General features: G+C 38.5%; 1 protein-coding gene across 12 annotated transcripts in view; it reads left to right on the top strand.

Annotated features, from left to right (window-relative positions):
- The window catches only part of LYPD6B (LY6/PLAUR domain containing 6B), a 242919-nt gene that overhangs the window by 160087 nt on the left and 62185 nt on the right, over positions 1-20647 (top strand). For 4 of the 12 annotated variants that reach the window (XM_069066715.1, XM_069066714.1, XM_069066723.1 and 1 more), the window contains one exon: positions 18593-18651. The exons of 5 other annotated variants lie outside the window; for them this stretch is intronic. In XM_069066715.1, coding sequence (XP_068922816.1) covers positions 18593-18651 — 59 coding nt within the window. Of the gene's footprint in view, positions 1-7304; positions 7374-18592; positions 18652-20647 lie in introns of all 12 variants that reach the window. 3 more of the 12 variants (XM_069066717.1, XM_069066716.1, XM_069066718.1) reach the window with 1 other exon arrangement.

Below are 20647 nucleotides of genomic sequence, written 5' to 3'. Positions count from 1 at the left end.
ATGGGAATTAGTCCATATTCTACTGTGCTTTGTTTGGGGGTGAATTTTTTATGAATTTTCCAACATTTTAATGCTCAATACAATCAAATGATGCAAACAAAGTTTATATAACTGATTAAAAAAAACCTCACTATATTATTCATTTTATAAAAAGCTTATTAAAATAGTTGTATTTCCCCTCTCTACTTCTTTGGCAGTCTGATGGAAAAAGTAGGGAAGGTAGAAAATACATTTTTTTTTAAAAGCAATTGGGGTTAAGTAACTTGCTCAAGATTACACAGCCAGTTATTTTGTGTGGGTGCCAAGTATCTGAGGCCGGAACTGATCTCGGGTCTCCCGATGCCGGGGCTGGCGCTCTTACTCACTGCACTACCTGGCCGCCACTGGAAAATACATTTCATAACAAAGCATCGTATCATTAAAAAAAATGATAGAGGGGGAAAGTTTTAGAGAAACCTGGGAAGATTTCTATGAACTTATACAGAATGAAGTGAGCAGAATAAGAACAATTTATACAAAAGCAACAACATTGGAAAGACAAGTGACTTGGAAAAACTTAAGATCATCAGTGTGATGACCAGCCACAACTCTAGAGGACAGATGATGAACCAACCACACTACCCACCTCCTGAAAGAGAGGTGATAGATACAAAATACAGAAAGAAATACATGGCTTTGGATGCACAAATGTGGGAATTTGCTTTGCTCAACTATATTTTGTTTTCCTTTTTCTTTAAACAGAAGAGATATGGACAAGTAGTGAAAATGAATTTTTGTTAATTAAAATAAAATTAAAAAAAGAAAGACTGGAAACAGATTATGAAGGACTTTAAATGTCAAAGAGAGGAGTTTAGATTTTATCCTTGAGGCAACAGGAAGTCAAGAGTTTTTTGATCTGAGGAGTGATATGGTCAGACCTGTGTTTTAGGCTATCGGTTTGGTATTTATTTGGACCAAGAATTGGAAGGAGGAAAGCCTTTAGGCAGAGAGACTAACAGGAGACTTTATAAATAATCCATATGAAAAATAAAGAGGCGATGTACTCTAGGGGGCGTCACCTAGGGGTGATTACGTGAGTGGAGAGAAGAGGATGGTTTTTAGAGATACTACAGAGGGAGAGCTGAGACTGCAAAGCTGAGTGACCAGAAGAATGATGGACTCTATGGAAATTAGCAAAAAGGGTGGGTTGGAGGAAAAGACAATGAATTTTATTTTAGACATCTTGAATTTAAAGTAACTTTAGATTACTTTAAATCCTAAATCCAGTTGAAAGTGTCTTTATACACAGTTTGAGATGTGAAACTAGAGCGCAGCAGAGAAAAAGAAAACTGGATTTATAGATATGAAAAGCATCAGCATAGAAAAAGTTATACCTATGGCAGCTAATGAGATCATCAATAAAGAAGGTATTTAAAAAGAAGAGAAGAGTGCCCAGGACAGCACTTTAGAGAATGTCATGGTTAGGGAGTGGGATATGGTTAATGATATAGAAAATACTGATATAGTATAACTGACCCAGATCAAAAGTTCATCAGACAGTTTTTGTGTCTAATTAGCTTGGGTTATTGGATCTTTTTAGCCCCTCTTCCATTCATTTATTTCTAAACAGGACATGCATTTACTTGGAAAGGCTATTTTATCAGAAATTAATGTTAGTGTTCTGTTCTTTAAAATTACTTTATATTTTTTTATTTGCATGTTGTTATTCGGTTGTTTTTCAGTTGTGTCTGACCCTTCATGATCCCATTTGGGGTTTTCTTAGCAAAGTTACTAGAGTAGTTTGCCGTTTCCTTCTCCAGGTGATTTTACAGATGGGAAACTGAGGAAAACAGGGTTAAGTGACTTGCCTATGGTCACACACCTAGGTATTTGAGGTCTGATTTGAACTCAGGACTCATCTTCCTGACTCTAGTACTGTGCTCTATCCACTGTGCTGCCTAACAGCATACATTTTATTTATTCCTCCTTATTCCCTCCAAGAACTTACATTCCTTGAGAAAAGATGCTATTTTGGTTTTTGTCTTTGTAATACCAATCCTTGGCATAGGGCCAGGATTGGCATCATGTGAAAGGATATATTAAAAATGTTTTGTAAATCTTAAAATTCTATAGAAGAGAAATATTAGCTAGTAGTAATAGTAGTCATAGTAGTTGTAGTATGTTAACTTAGTATTGTTGAATGAATAAATCAATATATTGAAGGCTTCCTCCAGATTCAAATTCAGGCAGTGCAGAATAGATATTACCTTCTGGTTTTGCATCAGTTTTTCACTTTGTATATTATATGACTAGAACAGTAAGCTCTGTTAATTTCAGCGTTTTACCTTATTCTGCTTTTTATCCTTTACAGTGTCTTGCACACAGTAAGCCAAAAGCAAAACAAAACAAAAAACTTGACTGATCGACTGAATGCTTTTCAGTCTTTAAGTGTAACCGAATGTCTTCCTCTCCACAACCCATCCAACCTTTTAGAAACAAATAGGTGAGATTGTTTATCTGTGTGGGCTCTTATGTTTCCTTTATTGGGAAGCAAGATGTGCTGGGTTTCAACAGATTTTGGTAGTTTATTTCATCTTGCTTTCCCTACACTGTCAAAGCTTCCCTCTTATAGATTAGATAACTTGGAGGCTTTAAGTGATTTTCCCAAAGTAAGGTGGATTGGCCTCAGATTTGCACTCTGTGGGTCAATGGGGAGAACACTGAAGTCGGAGGATCAAGGTTTAAGAACCAGCTCTGGCATCCCCAAGCTGGATTTGACCTGTGGCAGCCGGGTATTTAACTTCTCTCATCCTCAGTTCCCTCAAATATAAATTGGGGATAATATTAGTGCTATCTACATTCCAGGGGAATTAATAAACTATAAAAATGATATTATTCCTCAGGTCTTTCTCCTCACTTGTGGAATTACTTCGTGGGAACTCATATTACCCAGATCGAATAGCCACAGTAACGATATTTTTGTTCTTCCCAGCCACTTGTCTAATTGTGAACAGACTCTTGATGTTCTCTTCTAGATTCTGATTTGCTCCCCCATCTCCCACATGATACTATCCTGAAATGACTTAAGAATATGGCCCACTGCGACAACTTTGGGGGGTTGATGTTGCCAAATTGGTGAGATGATGCCTGGCCCCCATGAGGTCAGGCAACTCCAGTTGAATGGAACTCTAATTATTCCTGGCTGACCATCCACTCTGTGGGCCAGAATGAATGAAGTGGTAGATGGCATTTTGTTTTCCACTCCCTCTTCACCCTCCACCCCCACCTTACAGACCCCACATGGTACAAATCTCTCACTTCTCAGCAATAGGAAATTAGTTAGGATAACCATTTTTTTTTTGCCTTTTCCTGAGTAGAAAGATGACTACAGTGCCCTTGTTGGCCTCAGCAATGTGGGAGTAGAACATCGCAATACTTGGTGTTTGGGTGATCACTGATGGATGTCGCTGAGTTTAAAAAGCTAAACATAGCTTTTTAAAATTCATTTCAATTCAATAAAGCTTTTTTAAGGGACTACTTTGTGTGAAGCCAGTGCTTAGTGTTGTGGATACAAAGAGAAACCTTCCTCCCATGCCCAGGGGAAAAAGCCAAAAACCACAACCCCCAATAAAATAATAAAGCAATAAAAGCAAAAGAAAAAAACAACAAAAAGTAACAAAACTTTACAAGTACACAGAAAAGAGACAGGGGAGGGGCAGAAAGGAGACAGGGAAAGTAAGCTAAAATTGCTATTGGTTTGTCAGTTTATTTTTTTCTTTTCTCAGTGTCCATAGTTTGACTTATGATTTCATTTGGGATTCTAGTTTTCATTTAGATTTATTTGTTTCTGGTTTGTTTGTTTTTTTGAGACTGTCGTGAAATTGATGCTAAAAATTATTTTAAAAAACACATTTGTTGAAAGGTTAGTAATACCTTGGGCTTATTTGACACTCTTAATTTTCCAAGCGTTTTAATATTTATTGTTTCGTTTAATTCTTAGAACAGCCCTGTAGAATAGATGGAGCAAAGGTTATCAACACTTAACAGGTGAGGAAACTGGTGGGCACACAGTACCTGTGTACTTAAGGTCCCATGGATAATATATGAAAGAACCCGGACTAGAACCTTAATTCTCCTTGTTTCTCCAGCCAGGCCTACTTCCATAAAAAAGGGAAAAGGGAAGTTCTTACTGTGTAGGTGACTCCAATGGTACATGTTTCTGAAAATCCTTTGGGTAATAATTTGGTGAATGGTTTGTTGGAAACGGTCACCATAACAATACTAATACTAATTATGAGTTATATAATGATTCAAGGTTTGGAAAACGTTTTACATACATAATCACTTTTGATTCTCCCCACAGCTGTTTCAGGTGTGTCCCAAGGATGTTATCCTTATCTTACAGATGAAGAGACTGAGGCCCAATTTAAGTGAATTACTCATGGTCATACTCATTACCTCCATTTTATATGTAAGAGAATGGGAAGTAAGATCTAGGTGTCTTCTGACTCCAAGTGTGGCCCCACTTCCCCTTCCTTTGTACCCTCCTGCCCCTCAGTTCAGGATCAAGTTATCATCTCTGGGGTTTTGAGGGCACTGGGGGACATTCTCACTCAACTTTGGAGACAATAGGGAAGTTCACAGCCAGACCCTACTGGCTGAATATGGCTTCTTGTCTTCTGCTTAATGGGAGGAAGGGTTTATCCTGTCAGGGCTGAAGAACAAAAATAATAATGTTCTAGTCAACCTTTCAGATAGCCACTCATTCCTGACTTCAGGCAAGCAGACAACTGGTGTCAACCCAAGAAGAAAGAATGTTGATTTTATGTGTTTAATTGTCTATAAACTGCCTCTGGGCCAGGGTGGGTTGGTAACGTTTTTTTTATATAGCTTGTCTCAGTTCAGGACAATGTACATGTATTGTTCAGCTCATCCAAGAAACATGCTATATTTCACTGACATTCATGATCTCATATCCACAGCAGCTGTGAATGAAGTAGCCCATAGCATCATTCGTACTTCCCTGATGGGCCATGAGTTTGGAGATCAGGCCAAATGGAATTAGTCTACAGAAGTAAATCTGCTTTTATCCTGAAAGTGTGGTATTAGACTGGTTTTAAAATCTGGAGGTCTGGGTTTGAGGACTGGTACCTACATTTACTAACTGGGTAGGCCTGTCACTTAATCTAAGATAGCCAAGTGGAGTCATAAATAGACCACTACATCTGAACTGAGGAAAAAGTGAATTTAAATCCAGCCTCAGACACTTGCTAGCTATGTTAACCTGACCAAGTCAACTAACCTCAGCATGTGTCGGTTTCTTCATCCATAACATGGAGATTTTATCTTCATAAGTGTTAGGAGAACAAAATAAGAAAAGTATTTGTAAAGTGCTTTGCAAAGTGCAGTGTTAATCTCTCTGAGCCTTATTCTCTGTATCTGTAAAATGGAGATGTTTCTTTAGGCACCAATCTTATAGGGTTGTTGTAAAGAAAATTACTTCTCAAGCTTTAAAGGATCATATAGAGATAGAGACAACCACTCAGTAAACAATCATTGAGCACCTACTGTCATGTCATTGATATAGGGAAATCTCTGCTGGAGAAACTACCTTTACCAGTACAGGTAGGCACCTTTTTTGCAACTAGAGCACCCAGAAGAAGGATAACTTGCCCAGTCTCTTAGGTGGCAGTTGAACCCAGGTATTCTTGGCTTTCAGATTGGTTCTTTATCAACTCTGCTACACGGTATCTAAAATACTACATAAATGAGATAAGTGAATGCTGCTGTTATCCTCATTAGATGGTTCGGGGTAGGGTTGGGCTATTGGCAGATTGGTGTTGAAGAGCCTAGGGCTTATTTTGGTCTCAAGGTAGAAATATCTTCTCTACTCTTAAACTTTTTTTTTTTAATACAGATCTATGATTTCATCAAGTTAGGGAGCTCCAGGTGAAGAGCAGTGTGGATGGGCAATTTCTCTGTAGCTTGGTTAGAATCTAGAGAGCTGTGTGGGACAGTGAGAGGTTAATACATCGACCAGGGTCACACAACCCCTTTGTAGCTGAGTCGAGATCAACTAGCTAATCCTTGTACCACATTGCCTCTTACTTCTAAAGTTGTGAAGTAGGAGATGGTGGGATGGGATTTGACTTCTGTCCAGATGCCAGCTAGGAATCAATCATTCTGCTTTGCTTTTTCTTTTCTTTTTCAAACGCAATGCTGGATTTGATTTCCTTCCCTCTAAAACTGCAGTCATGTCTCCTTTCCCTGTTGACTTTCACCTTTCCTTTTGTCCACTGCCCTGGCTGCCATGGCTGCTGCCACCCTGCTAGTAGGCTTGCTTATGTTGCAGGCACCCAAATTGCTGAGCTGGCTGGGAACTCCTTACATAGCCTTATCTCTCCATCACCAGCAGCTCCTTGCTGGAGCCTGAGGTGGAAAGCAATTAGGACTACCAGGAGTGGGAAGACATGTGTTGTTTGCAAGGCTAAGGCTGAACTGAGTTTGTGACCACTGGCCTTCATTACCTAATTCAGCTTCCACAACAAATGGCTTCAGGGTAAGCATAGGGGTTTATGAACTTAAAAGATTTTAAAAATGATTATATTGCTATATAATTGGTTTCCTTGTTATTCTATTTTTTAAAAAACATTATTCTGAGAAGGGATCTGCAGGCTTCACCAGATAGCCAAAGGGATCCATGTTACAACAAAGCTTAGGAAGCTTTGAATTAAGAGGAATTTGCCTGGTGGACAGATTTCCTATTGCTTGGAGTGAGAGCTTGTTTCCCCAGACCTGTGGGCAACCTGCCTCATTCCACACCAAGGAAACCCACTTAAATACTGAAATTTGTACATTCTAGCCAGGTTCAAGGGTGTATAAGTCCTGCCCTCCTCTCTAAGCCTCTTCATGTGTATAGATTTTCTTTTCTTTCTCTCAGCTGAGACAGCCATCTATCCCCCAGTGTAGAAATTCAATCCTGAGAGGCAAGTCTGAGGAGAGAGAACCAATGTTATCTCTGGTTTGAACAGTGCTTTTACTGTTCCATTGTTGCAAATGAATCATTCAGCCTTCTTTATGGCAGAATAACTGAGGCCCAAGAGGAGGCAGGGAGGCTTTCTTTTATTTCAGATGGCCTTTGGGTTCCTCTTTTCCTGTTATAAACTTAATTGCTTCCTATGTGTTTGTCTGGCAAATAGGGCCTTGTTACCTTCCACCTGCTTCAACCCAGGGCTACTAACTAAATCCTTCAATTTTACTTTACAGACAACAGGAAGGTTTTTGATCGATAGAGGATTTTTTCTTTTTATCTCTGGCTTCTTTAGAATCAAGTACACATTAAGCATGAAATTCCCTGGGAGGGAGTGGATGAAGAAGGAAAGGAGCATTGTGAGGTAAATCTGGGCTTTTTAGGGGACTGAACATACTTGGAAATTTTCCTTCATTAAATGCTGACTGGTAAACAGAAAGTTCTCACACTGCCCAAAGAGTTATTGCAGATTCACAGTCTTATCCCTAGGCTGGAAAATGCAGGCCCAAGATCTTCTGGGCCTTTTCACATTTTTAAAGAAACAACTCATCCTGGGCTCCTTGCTTTGTATTGTGTTCCTTTTTCTTGTTGATTTTATAACCAAGGCTTTAGCAAGGTAGTAATTGAGAGTTTATGAAAACTCCTCCCTGTTTTCAGACTATTGCTTAATGAAGCCTAGGATACTTTGCTCCAGGCAGTCTGTTGGCAAAGGTGATCTGAACCCGGGAATGTTTTTTTAAATAATTAGAATACGTATTTACTCTCAACATTTGTTAGAATTTGATCCATTGGTGTGTGGCAACTCCAGAAACTTTGTGGTCTTGAGTATATTTTTTTTATTTAGGTTGCTTTTCAAATGTCTTAAAAAGAGTCGTTTCTCTTTATGAGCTTAATAGCAGCTATAAAGAGTGGCTTCTAAAACCACACCTCAGTCAGTGAACAAACATTCAAGGGCCTACTGTGTGTTGGGCATTGCGCTATGCGCTGAGAATGCAGATAAAAATAAAATTGTCCCCAATTTCAAGAAGCCTACATTTGATTGGGAGATAGAGTGTGTGTGTGTCTATATACATAACAAATTTGTGTATGTATATGTGCGTGTATATCTGTATATATAGATGTGTATATATATATATCTATATATAGATGTATATAGAGAGAGATGTGTTGTTTGTGTGTATACACACATACATATACATATATATACATCCAAGTATATACATACATACACACACATATATTTGTATACACACATATGAATGAATATACAAGTTATATGGAGAGGGATGGGAACTCCCAGAGGAGAGAAATCTCTATCAGTTCAGGAATGTACCTTCTCTGAAATTTAAGTATTAGGATAGTTAAATGGCTTGCCTAGGGTCACACAGATGATATGCCTCAAAGGTCGACTTGAACAAAGTTCTTTCTGAAGGCAATTCTCTCTCTCTGTCTCTATCTCTCTCACAACACACACACACACACACACACACACACACACACGGTGCTGGGGGGATTAGGAAAAGTTTTATTTTGAAGGGGATACTTGAGCTGACTTTCAAAAGAAGCTACAGATTCCAGAAGATAGAGATGAAGAGGGAGTGCATTCCAGGTATGGGGGACATCTAATGCAAATGCATGGAGATATGGGATATATGAGGTGTTATGTGAGAAGAATAGCAGGAAGGTTATTCAAGCTGGACCAGAGGGGTCAAGCTCAAGGGCAGGAACCAGACTAAAATGTAGGTGGGAAATGTTTAACAAAATAAATAAAAATATAATGCAACATCGATAATGTTAATTTGTGGTGTTGTGAATCAGTTTGCTGCTTACAGGTTTCATTTCTGTTTGAGTTTAATACCATTGGAATAGACCATACTCTATATGAAATGGAGTAATTTATAATAAGGCTGGAAAAGTAGGTTGGATCTAAATTGTGAAGGGGTTTCAAACCGAGAAATTTCTATTTGATCCTAGAGGTAATAGTTAGCCACTGGATTTTATTGAGAGGGGAGTGGCATTGTCAGCTGTGGTTTGGGGAGGAGGGCAGGAAATCCTCCATAGAAAGCCTCCATTGAAAGCCTAAGGTTGAAAACCTTCTCCTACATCTAAATAGGAAATTTCTCATCAGTTTCTCATATTCACTGTTATCAATGGTACATCTAATCTTACCTATTTATTGACATGTTTGTCCATTCACGGTCATCACAATGCAAAGACCACTGGGTTTGGAGTCCAAATCTCAACTGGATAAAATGCTCATTCTGATGTTTATTCCTTTTGTAACCTCTCTGGGCCTTAGTCTCCTTGATTGTAAAATAATTGAGCTGGACTAACTAATCCTAAAGTTTGTATGTCTTTTCCATGTTCCCTTTTTCATTGTCACTGTATAAATGGTAGCTCCTGGAGGGTCTGAGATAGTGCAAAGCATAGCAGCCATCCTGGAAAGACATTGAATAAACAAATAGTGAGAGTCATGTTCCTTGCAACCTGGATATGACTCCCAGCTTCCTGTACTTCTGTGGATGTCTGATCTCGTCAGAGTGGCTGCTTCCTCCCACAGTCTCTGTCCCTGCCTCCTCATTCTGTGTGTTCTCCCATTAATCCTCCACAGAAGAGTCTATTGAGTAGGCTAGGACCTTTCTTCTAGGCCTTTTAGTATATTCTGGCCACCACTGCAGTATGAGGGTTCTTCCTTGATTGTCCTTCACTCTTGCTCTGGTGACTAGTTAGGGTCTTTTCCCATAACATCTCTTAGACGATATCTTTCATGCTTTTTCTTACATACCAGTTGCAAGTGATAATAACAGCCTGGATTTGTATACCTTTTCATAATGGCATAGTGTTTCTTATGTACCCTTCTCACTTGATCCTTATGGATACTCTGTGAGGTAATACCAATACATGTCCCCATTTTTCAGATGAGACAACTGAGACTCAGAAAGGTTAAATGATTTGCCCAATGTCCTATAGCAAGTGAGAATCAGAGTTGGGATCTGAACCTGCTTCTTCTGACTCCTAGTCACAGACTCTTTCTTCCTTTGATATTGGATAAAACTGTGCTGCATTTGAATTGTGCAAATCTGCTTTGCACAACTCTGTGGTCAGATACTTTCGTTTAAGCTTACTTTGTTGGCACAACAGCAACATCACCTCCAAACCCTGTATTTAAAGTTGCATTCAAGCCTGATGCCAGTACAGTGTGTACTTTGCTTGTTAAGCTTTCCCTGTAAGACCTGTGCCAATAACAATGGTGTGTGAGAGAGTGTGTGTGTGTCTGGGGAAGGGGTTGTTTGACTTTTCCCAAATGTAAATTATCAATGACAGTTAATGGCTTATTGTCTAAGCAATTGTACTTGGAGGTGGGTGTGTGTGTGTGTGTGGGGGGGAGATTTGGCCAAAAAGACATTTGACAGATCATCTTATACTTACACACTCACCATATACTTGCCCAGCAGTACAGGACTTCAGGTGATAATTAGTTACCTGACTCTGAAGGAGGTCCTATGAATGATTCATTTTAGTGCATTTAATTTAGCTAGTCTGTTAACACTTTAATTTGAGAACTTTGGGCAACTCCCAGTCTGCTATGATTTGTGAGGTGATGAGGTGGGGTTTTTTGTCCTCACCTACATCCAGTATTTGCTCAGTCAGTCAGCAGGAATATATTAAGTGCTCATAATATGCCAGGGATTGTGCTAAGAATTCGCAATGCAATGAAGGGCAAACAAAGGCATTTTCCTGATTGGCTACACGGTTTAGAGCCCTCTGACCAGAGGTAGATCGACATGATTGGAAACTTGTTGAATTGTGAAATACACATTTGCGATTGGGCCCCTAGGTTTGAGTAGCCCCAAAGTTCCATTTTGCATCATAAGTTTTATTATTATGCCTTCTTATTGAAGGGGACCCATTGTTAGTAGGACCCTACGGGGTCTTAATCTGCCCTAGAATTAGAAAGTTGCAGTGGTTGAGTTACACCAAGGCCCTGCCTTCCAGGACTTTTAGTCCAGAAATCAGACAAGGGAAATGCAGATTATTAGAAAGTCCCAGTAAAATTCCACTATAGCAGAAATTTCCATATAAATATGCAAGCATCTCTTTTCAGGGATCATTTGCCTAAAGCAATATTTGACTAACATTGAAGTACAAGGAAATAATTTGGATGGTTGCAATGGATTTTCTTATGGCATTTTATTCAGTAATAAAGAAGTTTAATAGGATGTGTATGTTCAATACAAAAAAACCATTTATTAGGTGCAAGTCACTGGGCTTTTATGGAGATATGTGACTGGCCCTGCCCTCAGTGAGTTTACAATTCAATGGAGGAGAGAATATCATTTACATAGATAACAATTCCAAAGAAGGTTTGGTAAGGGTGGGGGGGAAAGTCTAGATCTAGTACCCAGAGAAATTTGAAGATAGGAAAGTCAATTTCATTTGCATGAAAAAAACTTCATGTAGGAGGTGGCACCTTGGACCATGATGGAGGGGGAAGGATTTCCATAGATGGAGCCCATTTCAGGCACAGATCCATTTATGTCAGAGATGAGATTAGAGTGTTGGATATGGAGAAAGAAAAGAGATTACTCAGCAAAGACATCTTATAAAAGGATTCTGAAGTGAAAAATCTATGAAACAGAAATCTTTTTTATTTCTAACATTGGTATTGATTCAGATGAAGAATGAATGATCTCAGTTCCCATGACCTTAACACATACCACTATACTTCACAATTATTATCCACATTAGTCAATAATATTTATTTACCCCATTGGGTCTAAGACACTGAATTACATAAGTGACACCCAAAGTAAATGAAATAACACCTCCAAATTGAAAGAAGAGAACTTCTTTATTCAGTAGTCATTGAACTCCTATGTGGTACAATACAACCTCTTGAATCAAGTAAAATTTTCTTAACTTTTAGAAGAGTATTTGGTGGCTAGGTGGAGATTTGGTAGCTAGGTGGAGCTCCTGGAATCAGGAAGACCTGAGTTCAAATGTCACTTCATACACTTACTTGTTATCAGACCCTGAACAAGTCCATTAACCTTTGCCACTTTCCATTTTTTCATCTGTAAAATGGACATAATAATAGCACTTATCTCTCACTGATGTGAGGATAAATGAGAAAATATTTGAAAAGCACTTCACAGACCTTAAAGCACTACATAAAATGGTAGCTAATATTGTTTTTATCTTTAGCATTCTCTCCTTTTCTTGTACTTAACCTCAGACTATCTTTTTTTCACTACATCCAAAATGTATAGCTATCACTATCTCTATCTTCTTTGAATTGGAAGTATGAATACAACTTTAAATATAGGGTTTGGGGATATTAAGCTGCAAAATAACATTGATTTATTTGTTTTGCTCTCTGCTAGCCTGAGAAACCTGTTTCATCAGGTAATGAAGAACTGTTCTCCCAACCAGTAACTTCCTGGGAGAGATTACTCATCCTATCATTAAAATTCCTCCAAATCATCTCTTCCTCTTCACATTGGATGAAAGTTTATCTCTTTGACCAGTAGATGGCTATTAAAAGTCAGGATTTTGGTTTGGCCATTTTTCTGTGAATATATTTTTGAATGCAAGTTTGCCTTCCCAGTGTTGAGGGATGTATCATTCCTGCTTTAAGAAGTTCAGTTTTTATGTGTTAAATGAGAGGATTAGGTGAGACAATCTTTAAGGTCCTTCCAACTCTAAGCTATGTATGGTTCTAGTGTATAAATTTTCACCTGCTATCTCTTTCTACATGGCATATGGGTAAAAGTAAGTGAAATTGGTCCAAGAAATCCTGAATAATTAGTGTATAATAATTACTGTATGTCAAAGAGGGTTTCCTAAGCTGAATGGCAGGCACTTCATTCTAAAGTATAGCCATAGCTGTTAAAATGTATTAGGGGAAGTTAGGTGGTGTAGTGGATAGAATGCTGGTCCTGGAATTAGGAAGACTCATCTTCCTGAGTTCAAATTCCAGCCCCAGATTACTGACTGTGTGACCCTGGGCAAGTCACTTAACCCTGTTTGCTTCAGTTTCCAAATCTATAAAATGAGTTGGAGAAGGAAATGGCAAACCACTCCAGTATCTTTGCCAAGAAAAACCCAAATGGAATCAGGAAGAATTAGACAAAATTGAAAAGTGACTTAACAACTACAAAAATTAAAATATATTACTGCATTAGTGGCCCCACTTTCATGCCCTTGTTTGTGCAGTAGATCAACCACTTAGTACATAAATACATGGTGGAGCATCTCAGGTTCAATTTATTAAGTTCTCAGTATATATAAAGCTTAGCGCTCACTGTGTCAAATGATCACTTTGTAGATGTTGCTAGGCAGAGACCCATGGCCCTTGTTGAACATTTTGACTCATGGATTTATTCAAAGGGAGAGATGGACTAGAGGGCAGTCACTTGGTCAACAAACATTTATTAAGTGCTACTACGTGCCAGACATTGGGACAGCTATATGGATCAGCAGATAGAGCATGGGCTTGGATTCAGGAAGATCTGAGTTCAAATCTGGCCTCAGACATTAGTTGTGTGACCCCAGACAAGTCACTTAGCCTCTGTTTGCCTAAATCCAATGGAGAATGAAATGGCAAAACACTCCAGTGTCTTGTTAAGAAAACCCCAAATAGAGTCACAGAGTCAGACCTGACTGAACATTTGAACAACAAATGTGCCAGACACTGCACTAAACCCTCAGGATATAAAGAAAGGAAAAAAAAAATGTAATGGGGTGTAATGATAATGTGGGTTGGCAAAGGTAGCGGGTACTTAGCACTTAGTGACTGATCAAGCCTCTGTTGGGGAAACAGAAGGTATGAACTCCTGTCTCCTGTTGCTGACATAACAGGAAGGCGTTGGCTGAAACAGGAAGTAGCTAATGCTGTGTATATATAAGGAAAAGCCCCAGAGAGGCACAGTCAGAATTTCTTGAGACCAGCATCTGGTGGCAGAGCAGCTACAGAAAAGAGAATGAAGAACTGAGCCAGAATTTCCTGAGAACTTGTGGTAGTGGAGCTTCTTTTGAACAGGAGCCTGGAGCCAGGAGCCCGGGTGACTGAGGAAGCATGACTGGGATGCTGAGACTTTGTTTGTGGCTTGGTTGAGCCTTGAATTCCCTGGAGAAGAAATGGTGAAGGATATGACATGGTCCAGACCCTGTGAACTTCAGTGTGGAGCAGGACCTCCCCAGAGAGCTGGACAAGGAACTGGGAGCTGTCTGCCAGTGAACCCAGGTGGCAGTCTGGTGAATCCAAGTAGGGGATCCAGGGAAACTGAGAAACAGTCCCAAGTCAAGATGAAAAGACCTCACCTTGGGTACTGAGTAATGATGAAATTGTAGTTTACTAGTGACCTAGGAGTGGAGGGTCTGTATTTTCTATTGTACTTAGTGATTAATGATACTTAATAATTGGTTGTTGAATAAGTGACTGACTGAGTTAACTTAAGACTTTGCCCCATGAGTGGAAGACTTTGACTATTGTACTTTGAGATTATATTGTGATTTTACTTAGTAATTGATTGTTGAATAAGTCACTGAGTTAATTTAAGACTTTGCCCCATGAGTGGAAGACTTTGACTGTTGTAATTTGAGATGATTGTTCTTTGTTCTGAATATCATAACCACTTTGGTGAAAACTATGTGGCCATTTTAATGATAAGTTGTAATATTGTGAATGCTGTACCTTGATTTTATGTGAATGTTTTGCTTTGATTTGTTATGGAATAAATAGAGTGTTCACTATACTGTGTAATTAGAACCTTAAAAGCTGTTCACAGTACCATTCTTCTGGAAAGCTGCTTGTGCGTGGCATTACATGGAGAGACAACATGAAATAACTAGGCACATATAAAATATACATATATTTGTATGTGTGTGTAGAAGTGTATATATGTGCTTTTATATATGTGTATATAATTATGCACTAATATATGTTTATGTAAACATACACATATGTATTACATGTACATATGTATGTATATTAAATATTCATATACTTGCTTAAAGTATGTATACATATATTTTATATGCATATAAGTATATATGCTAAGTATATATTCATATATGTACTAAGTATACTTACACATACATATATATACATAACACATATATATCATATATACATAGATACACATACATATTTATTAGAGAGAGAGATAGAAGGTAATTTCAGAGGGGAAGGTGCTAGCAGTCTGGGGGAGGGCATTTAGGGTGGGCAACAGAGTTCAGGGTGGAGAGCATGGACCAGGAAAGATTTCCTCACAAAACTAGATTTGAATTTAGTCTTGAAGGAAGCCAGAGAAAGTAGGAGGTAGGGGTGGATATGATAAAGATTACAGGATGAAAGATAGCCATTGAAAAGAAATGTCTAGATGGGAGATGGAATATCGTATGTAAGAAATACAAGTAGTCCAGTGTGCTGGATCCTAGAATGTGTAGAGAACTGAAAAGGGAGGAAAGGGACCAGGTTATGAAAAGCTTTAAAAGTCAAATATAGGGGTATATATGTATAGAAGCTTTCTGATATTACAGTTGCTGCTTTTCATCTTGTACTATCATAACTGTATAAGACATTGTGATGACAACTTCAAGGCTGAATTGGATATACTACTGGGCAGAATAGATATCCATATACAGAATCTATCTGAAGAGCAGCATATATTTTATTAAACGGCAAGAGATACTGAAGCTTGAGTTAAATATTTTAGAAGTTTTAATTCTAAAAAACAAGAACACTTGTTAAGCTACTCAGTTCTCACTTTGTGATTTTCTTTAGCCATTATAGCATATCTATCCTTCACTATCTCTCATTGTTTCCATGACACTATCTATCCATCTCATCCTCTGCCATCCCTTTTCTTTTTGCCTTCCACAGCTTCAGTATTTGACCTTCCAGTGAATAGCTTGAATTAATTTCTTTTTAATTAATTAAATTAATTGACTTATTTAATCTTATTGCTGTCCAAGATACTCTCAGAAGTCTTCTCCAATTCGAAAACATCAGTTCTGTGTCACTTAGCTTTCCTTATAATCCAACTCTCACAGCCATACATTGCTACTGGAAAAACCATAGCTCTGATTATATGGACCTTTGTCAGCAAGGTGATGTCTCTGCTTTTTATTTTAGTATGCTGTTCAGATTTGCCATCTGCAGTTACTATCTGCAGTGATCTTTGAACCCAAAATTATAAAATCTGACACTGCTTCTATTTCTTTTTTTTTTTTGGAGGGCAGTTGGGGTTAAGTGACTTGCCCAAGGTCACATGGCTAGTTTTTTTGTCAAGTGTCTGAGGCCAGATTTGAACTCAGGTCCTCCTGACTCCAAGGCTGGTGCTCTATTCACTGCATCACCTAGCTGCCCTACTGCTTCTATTTCTTCTCTTTGCTATCTCTTTGCCAGGCAGTGATGGGACCAGTTGCCAAGATCTTAGATTTTTTTTTATGTTAAGTTTCAAGCCAGATTTTTATACCCTCCTCTTTTGACCTCATCAAGAGCCTTCTTGATTCTTTACTTTATGCCATCACAGTGGTATCATCTGCATTATCTGAGAATGTTGATATTTCTCCTAGCAACATTAATTCCAGCTTTTGATTCATCCAGCTTGGCATTTTGCATGATGCACTCTGCAAATAAGTTAAATAAGGTGGCAGTATACATCCTTGTCATACTTCTTTCCCGATATTAAACCAATAAGTTGTTCCATGTTTGATTCTAACTGTTACTTCTTAATCCACATACAAGGTTACTTAGGAGACAAAATGATTTGGTTGAGGACTTGCCCCATTTTTTTGTGATCCACACAGTCAAAGGCTTTAGTGTAGTCAGTGAAGCAGAAATGGATGTTTTTTTTTTTTTCTGCACTCTCTTGCTTTCTCCATAATCTAGCAAATGTTGGCAATTTGGTCTCTAGTTCTTCTGCCTCTTCAATAATCAGCCTGCACATCTGGTAATGCTTAGTTCATGTATTGCTGAAACCTAGCTTGTAGAATCTTAATTAAAAACTTGCTGGCATGTGAAATGAGTGCAATTGTTCAGTAATATGAACATTCCTTGGCATTGCCCTTCTTTAGTATTGGGATGTAACTGATCTTTTCCAATCCATTGGCCACTGTTGGGTTTTCTAAATTTGTTGGCATATTGAATATATTCCTTTTACAGCATCATCTTTTAGAATTTTAGGATTTAAATAGCTCAGCTGGAATTTCATCATCTCCACTAGCCTTATTGTTAGCAATGCTTCCCATCTGATTTTATTCTCTAGGATATCTGGTTATAGATCAGGAATCAAACCATCTTGGTTATTGGTGATATTAAGATACTTCTTGTATAGTTCTTCTGCATATTCTTGTCTCCTTTTCTTATTCTATTCTACTTCTCTACCATTTTTGTCTTTTATCATGCCCATTTTTACATGAAACTTTCCCTTGATATTTCTAATTTTCTTAAAGAGATCTCTTGTTTTTCTCATTCCCATTCCTATTGTTTTCTTCTATTTCTTTGCATCATTCAGTTAAGAAAACCTTCTTATCTCTCCTTGTTATTCTCTGGAATTCTGCATTCAGGTGGGCATGCCTTTCCTTTTCTCCTTTGCCTTTTACTTTACTTCTTCTTCAGCTATTCGTAAAGCCTCACCAGACAGCCATTTTGCATTCTTGCTCTTCTTTTTCTTTGGAATGTTTTTTGTTGCTGCCCGCAGTATAATATTGCAAACATCTGTCCATAGTTCTTCAGCACTATCAACCAGATCTAATCTCTTAAATCTATTCATCACTTCCACTTCATATTCATAAACATAACTTCTCATAAATATAAAACTTATCACATGTGAGAAGTTTTGATTCCAGAAAATAAGGAACACACTTAAGCCAAAATAATACAATAATGAAATCCCTCAGTCAACTCTATCTCTATAGTGTATCCCTAATCTTCTCATTTCTGATAAACTCCAGTGGAAGGCTTAGATATAATTGCAGCACCCCTTCCCAGCTACCTCTCCAGCATGGCAATAGCAGTCATGGAGGTTGATTTCCTATAGGAGTACATATTCTCATAGCTTCCATGGTTTCCCTGTGAGTCTACATGAACCCCCACTGGTGAGCTTACCTTTAATAATGAGTTAGTAAACGTGACTGACTGAAAGCAAAGGCACTTACTAAAATGGACATAGCAAGAACATTGTCTATGAAACATCTTTCCCTCTCCCTTCCCCGCTTCCAACCCAGGGTGGGGCATTTAATTTAAATTTAAATGTGAAAGAACCAGCAGATACCTATGTTTAAATTCAAATATACACAACATCCATGAGAAGAATGAGCACAAACTTAAGAGTACAATGCTAGTGAGGCAGACATATGTCGCCAAAGCAGTTCACACCTTCAGCCTGCAGGGCTCCTATGCCCTTTCTCCTCTCATGGTGCTCCCATGCTGCTTTGCCCTAGGTGCAGCATCTCTGCTGGGATAAGTTGTTCAGCTGCACTCCCTGAGTTTCTTCCTCTCCACAGCTCAGGTCTCAGCTGCCAGAGCTAGTTATTTCTTGAATTCTGACTCTACTCTTTTCTCTGTGACCATAGATCACAATCTTCGAAGCTGCTTCTTGCATTCCTCTTCTGGTTCTACTATCTCCTGCTAGGTAAGTAGCTCCTTTGCAAAATTTCCATACCCTATGAGGAAGGGAAGGGAGGAAGGTGACACCAATCTCTGGTAAAGGCTCAGGGGCAACATTGAATTCCTATTATCTGTGCTCTTTTGGATTGGCAGGTTTAGTTTTCATAAAAACCATGAGGGAATGGCCAGTCTTTTGCTAGCCAGTGGCCAATAGACGTTCTAATTCTATTGAAAGAATTTCATATTTCATAAAGGAATAACAAGGCAAGCCTTTGCACCTCATTCTAATATACTATGATCTAATTGTTAGAATTTTCAGTGTGGACATTAATACCTCAGGAATCAGCAAATGCTATAAATCAGGGCTTTGATATATTTTGTTTTTATTTAGATTTAAGAAAGTAACGAAGAAAATGGGAATATTGCAGATTAAATTTAAGAGTATGTCTTGCAATTTTCAGAAAGTCAGTTGTTAAATGTTAACCCTAGTACCTATTGTTAACTGTTGCCTAATACCTATTGTTATCTGTTATCTTCCCCCTGATCAACTGAGAGGGTGGAGAGAAGGGATAGACCAATTCCCCTCCACTGCACAATCAACAGTGTCTACTCTCTGTTCCCCTTTCTTTACACATAAGAAGATTTGGGGGGGGGGGTGTAAAATATGTTTATCTGGTAAGCCCCATGTATAAAATAGTTTTGTAAGTGAGGACATGTATAGGAAATAAATAGCTCTAGAAATACCTAACTTTCTGTGGCCTACATGGCAGGTTCTCTGACTAATGAAAGTAACTTTCCCTTAGGGAAAGGGAGTAGTCTTAGAAGACTAGATTAGTTGTATGGGAACAGTGGGAACCTATGACCCAAATTGCTACTGGCTGATTGGCTGTTAGTGTTCTAAGACCCCCTGGTGGCTCTTTGTTGTGGACATAAGCACACAAGACTTATCTGGGGACATTTAGTTTTGTGTCTTAAGTGGAGAAACCAAGAGAACCAAAAGAGACAGGAGGAAAAGTTCCTGTGGAGTTCAGACCATGATGACTTCTCTGTTTCACTGTGGAAAAAGTTTTCTTTATTTTTACTTATTTATTCTGTGTTAGCAGAGTTAGTATGAAGGAGAACACCAAGAAAATCCAGTCATTCCTCAGGGCTGAAGTATACAACTGATTGGAAGCCTCCATATCCATGCCCTTCAAAGCCCTGTGCCTCTCATGCCTGAGCCTCAGCTCTGATGCTTTTTTTCTGAACTGATAACCATGTCCTAGAAGAGAATTTTTAGGTGGCAAACTTCTCCAGGGCAAGGGGCATTTGTTCTGGACTGCCCTAATCCAGGGGAAGGTAGTATTGTACACAGAGCGCCTTAGCAGATGCCCTTTGACTGACTTTATTTTTATGAGGTCCATAATTTCTGGATTGAAATATATGGTCTGCACGATAACAAATGCAGGGGAAACACACCAGGTCTTTAATCCTGGTCATGGCCGAGCCCAATAAGAAAGATGGTGCCTTCACCCTTAAGGCATTCTGATAGTATTTTTTCTGATTTATTTTCTTTTTCACAACCAAGAAGCAAATAAAATATTTTATCACCTTTTGGGTAGACTTGGTGTCTTTTTCTTCATTTCGTTGCTTTCTGGGTCTATAAAAACCCCTTCCCTTTCTGCTTTTAATAATTTAAACATAGGCATCTGCTGGTTCTTTCACATTTAAACTCAGATCTTTTTCTCATGCAAGGTGTTTCAAACATCAGGAAAAGCATACCTTTTTTTGTGTGTGCCAAAAATATGAATATGTCTGAGATGACATACAACAGACAGGGAAAGGCTTTGAATAATAGCTATAAAAACATGTCTTTGAATGTCATCCTTGGTAAAGTGGATGTTTAAGAAGGTGCTAGGCATTCAGGGATTGGGGAAGAAAAAAAGACTAGCTTTTATGTATTTGTTTAAGGGGGGAAAGACTATTATAATAATAGCTCACATTTATATAGTCCTTTAAAATTCATAAAGGGCTTTCCCACA

This window comes from Petaurus breviceps, unplaced genomic scaffold (assembly GCF_028583685.1).
Source record: "Petaurus breviceps papuanus isolate PSGF00001 unplaced genomic scaffold, PetGlider_PUasm1.0 90723, whole genome shotgun sequence".
NCBI classification, from domain to species: Eukaryota; Metazoa; Chordata; class Mammalia; order Diprotodontia; family Petauridae; genus Petaurus; species Petaurus breviceps.
This window is presented reverse-complemented; position numbering and strand designations above follow the sequence as displayed.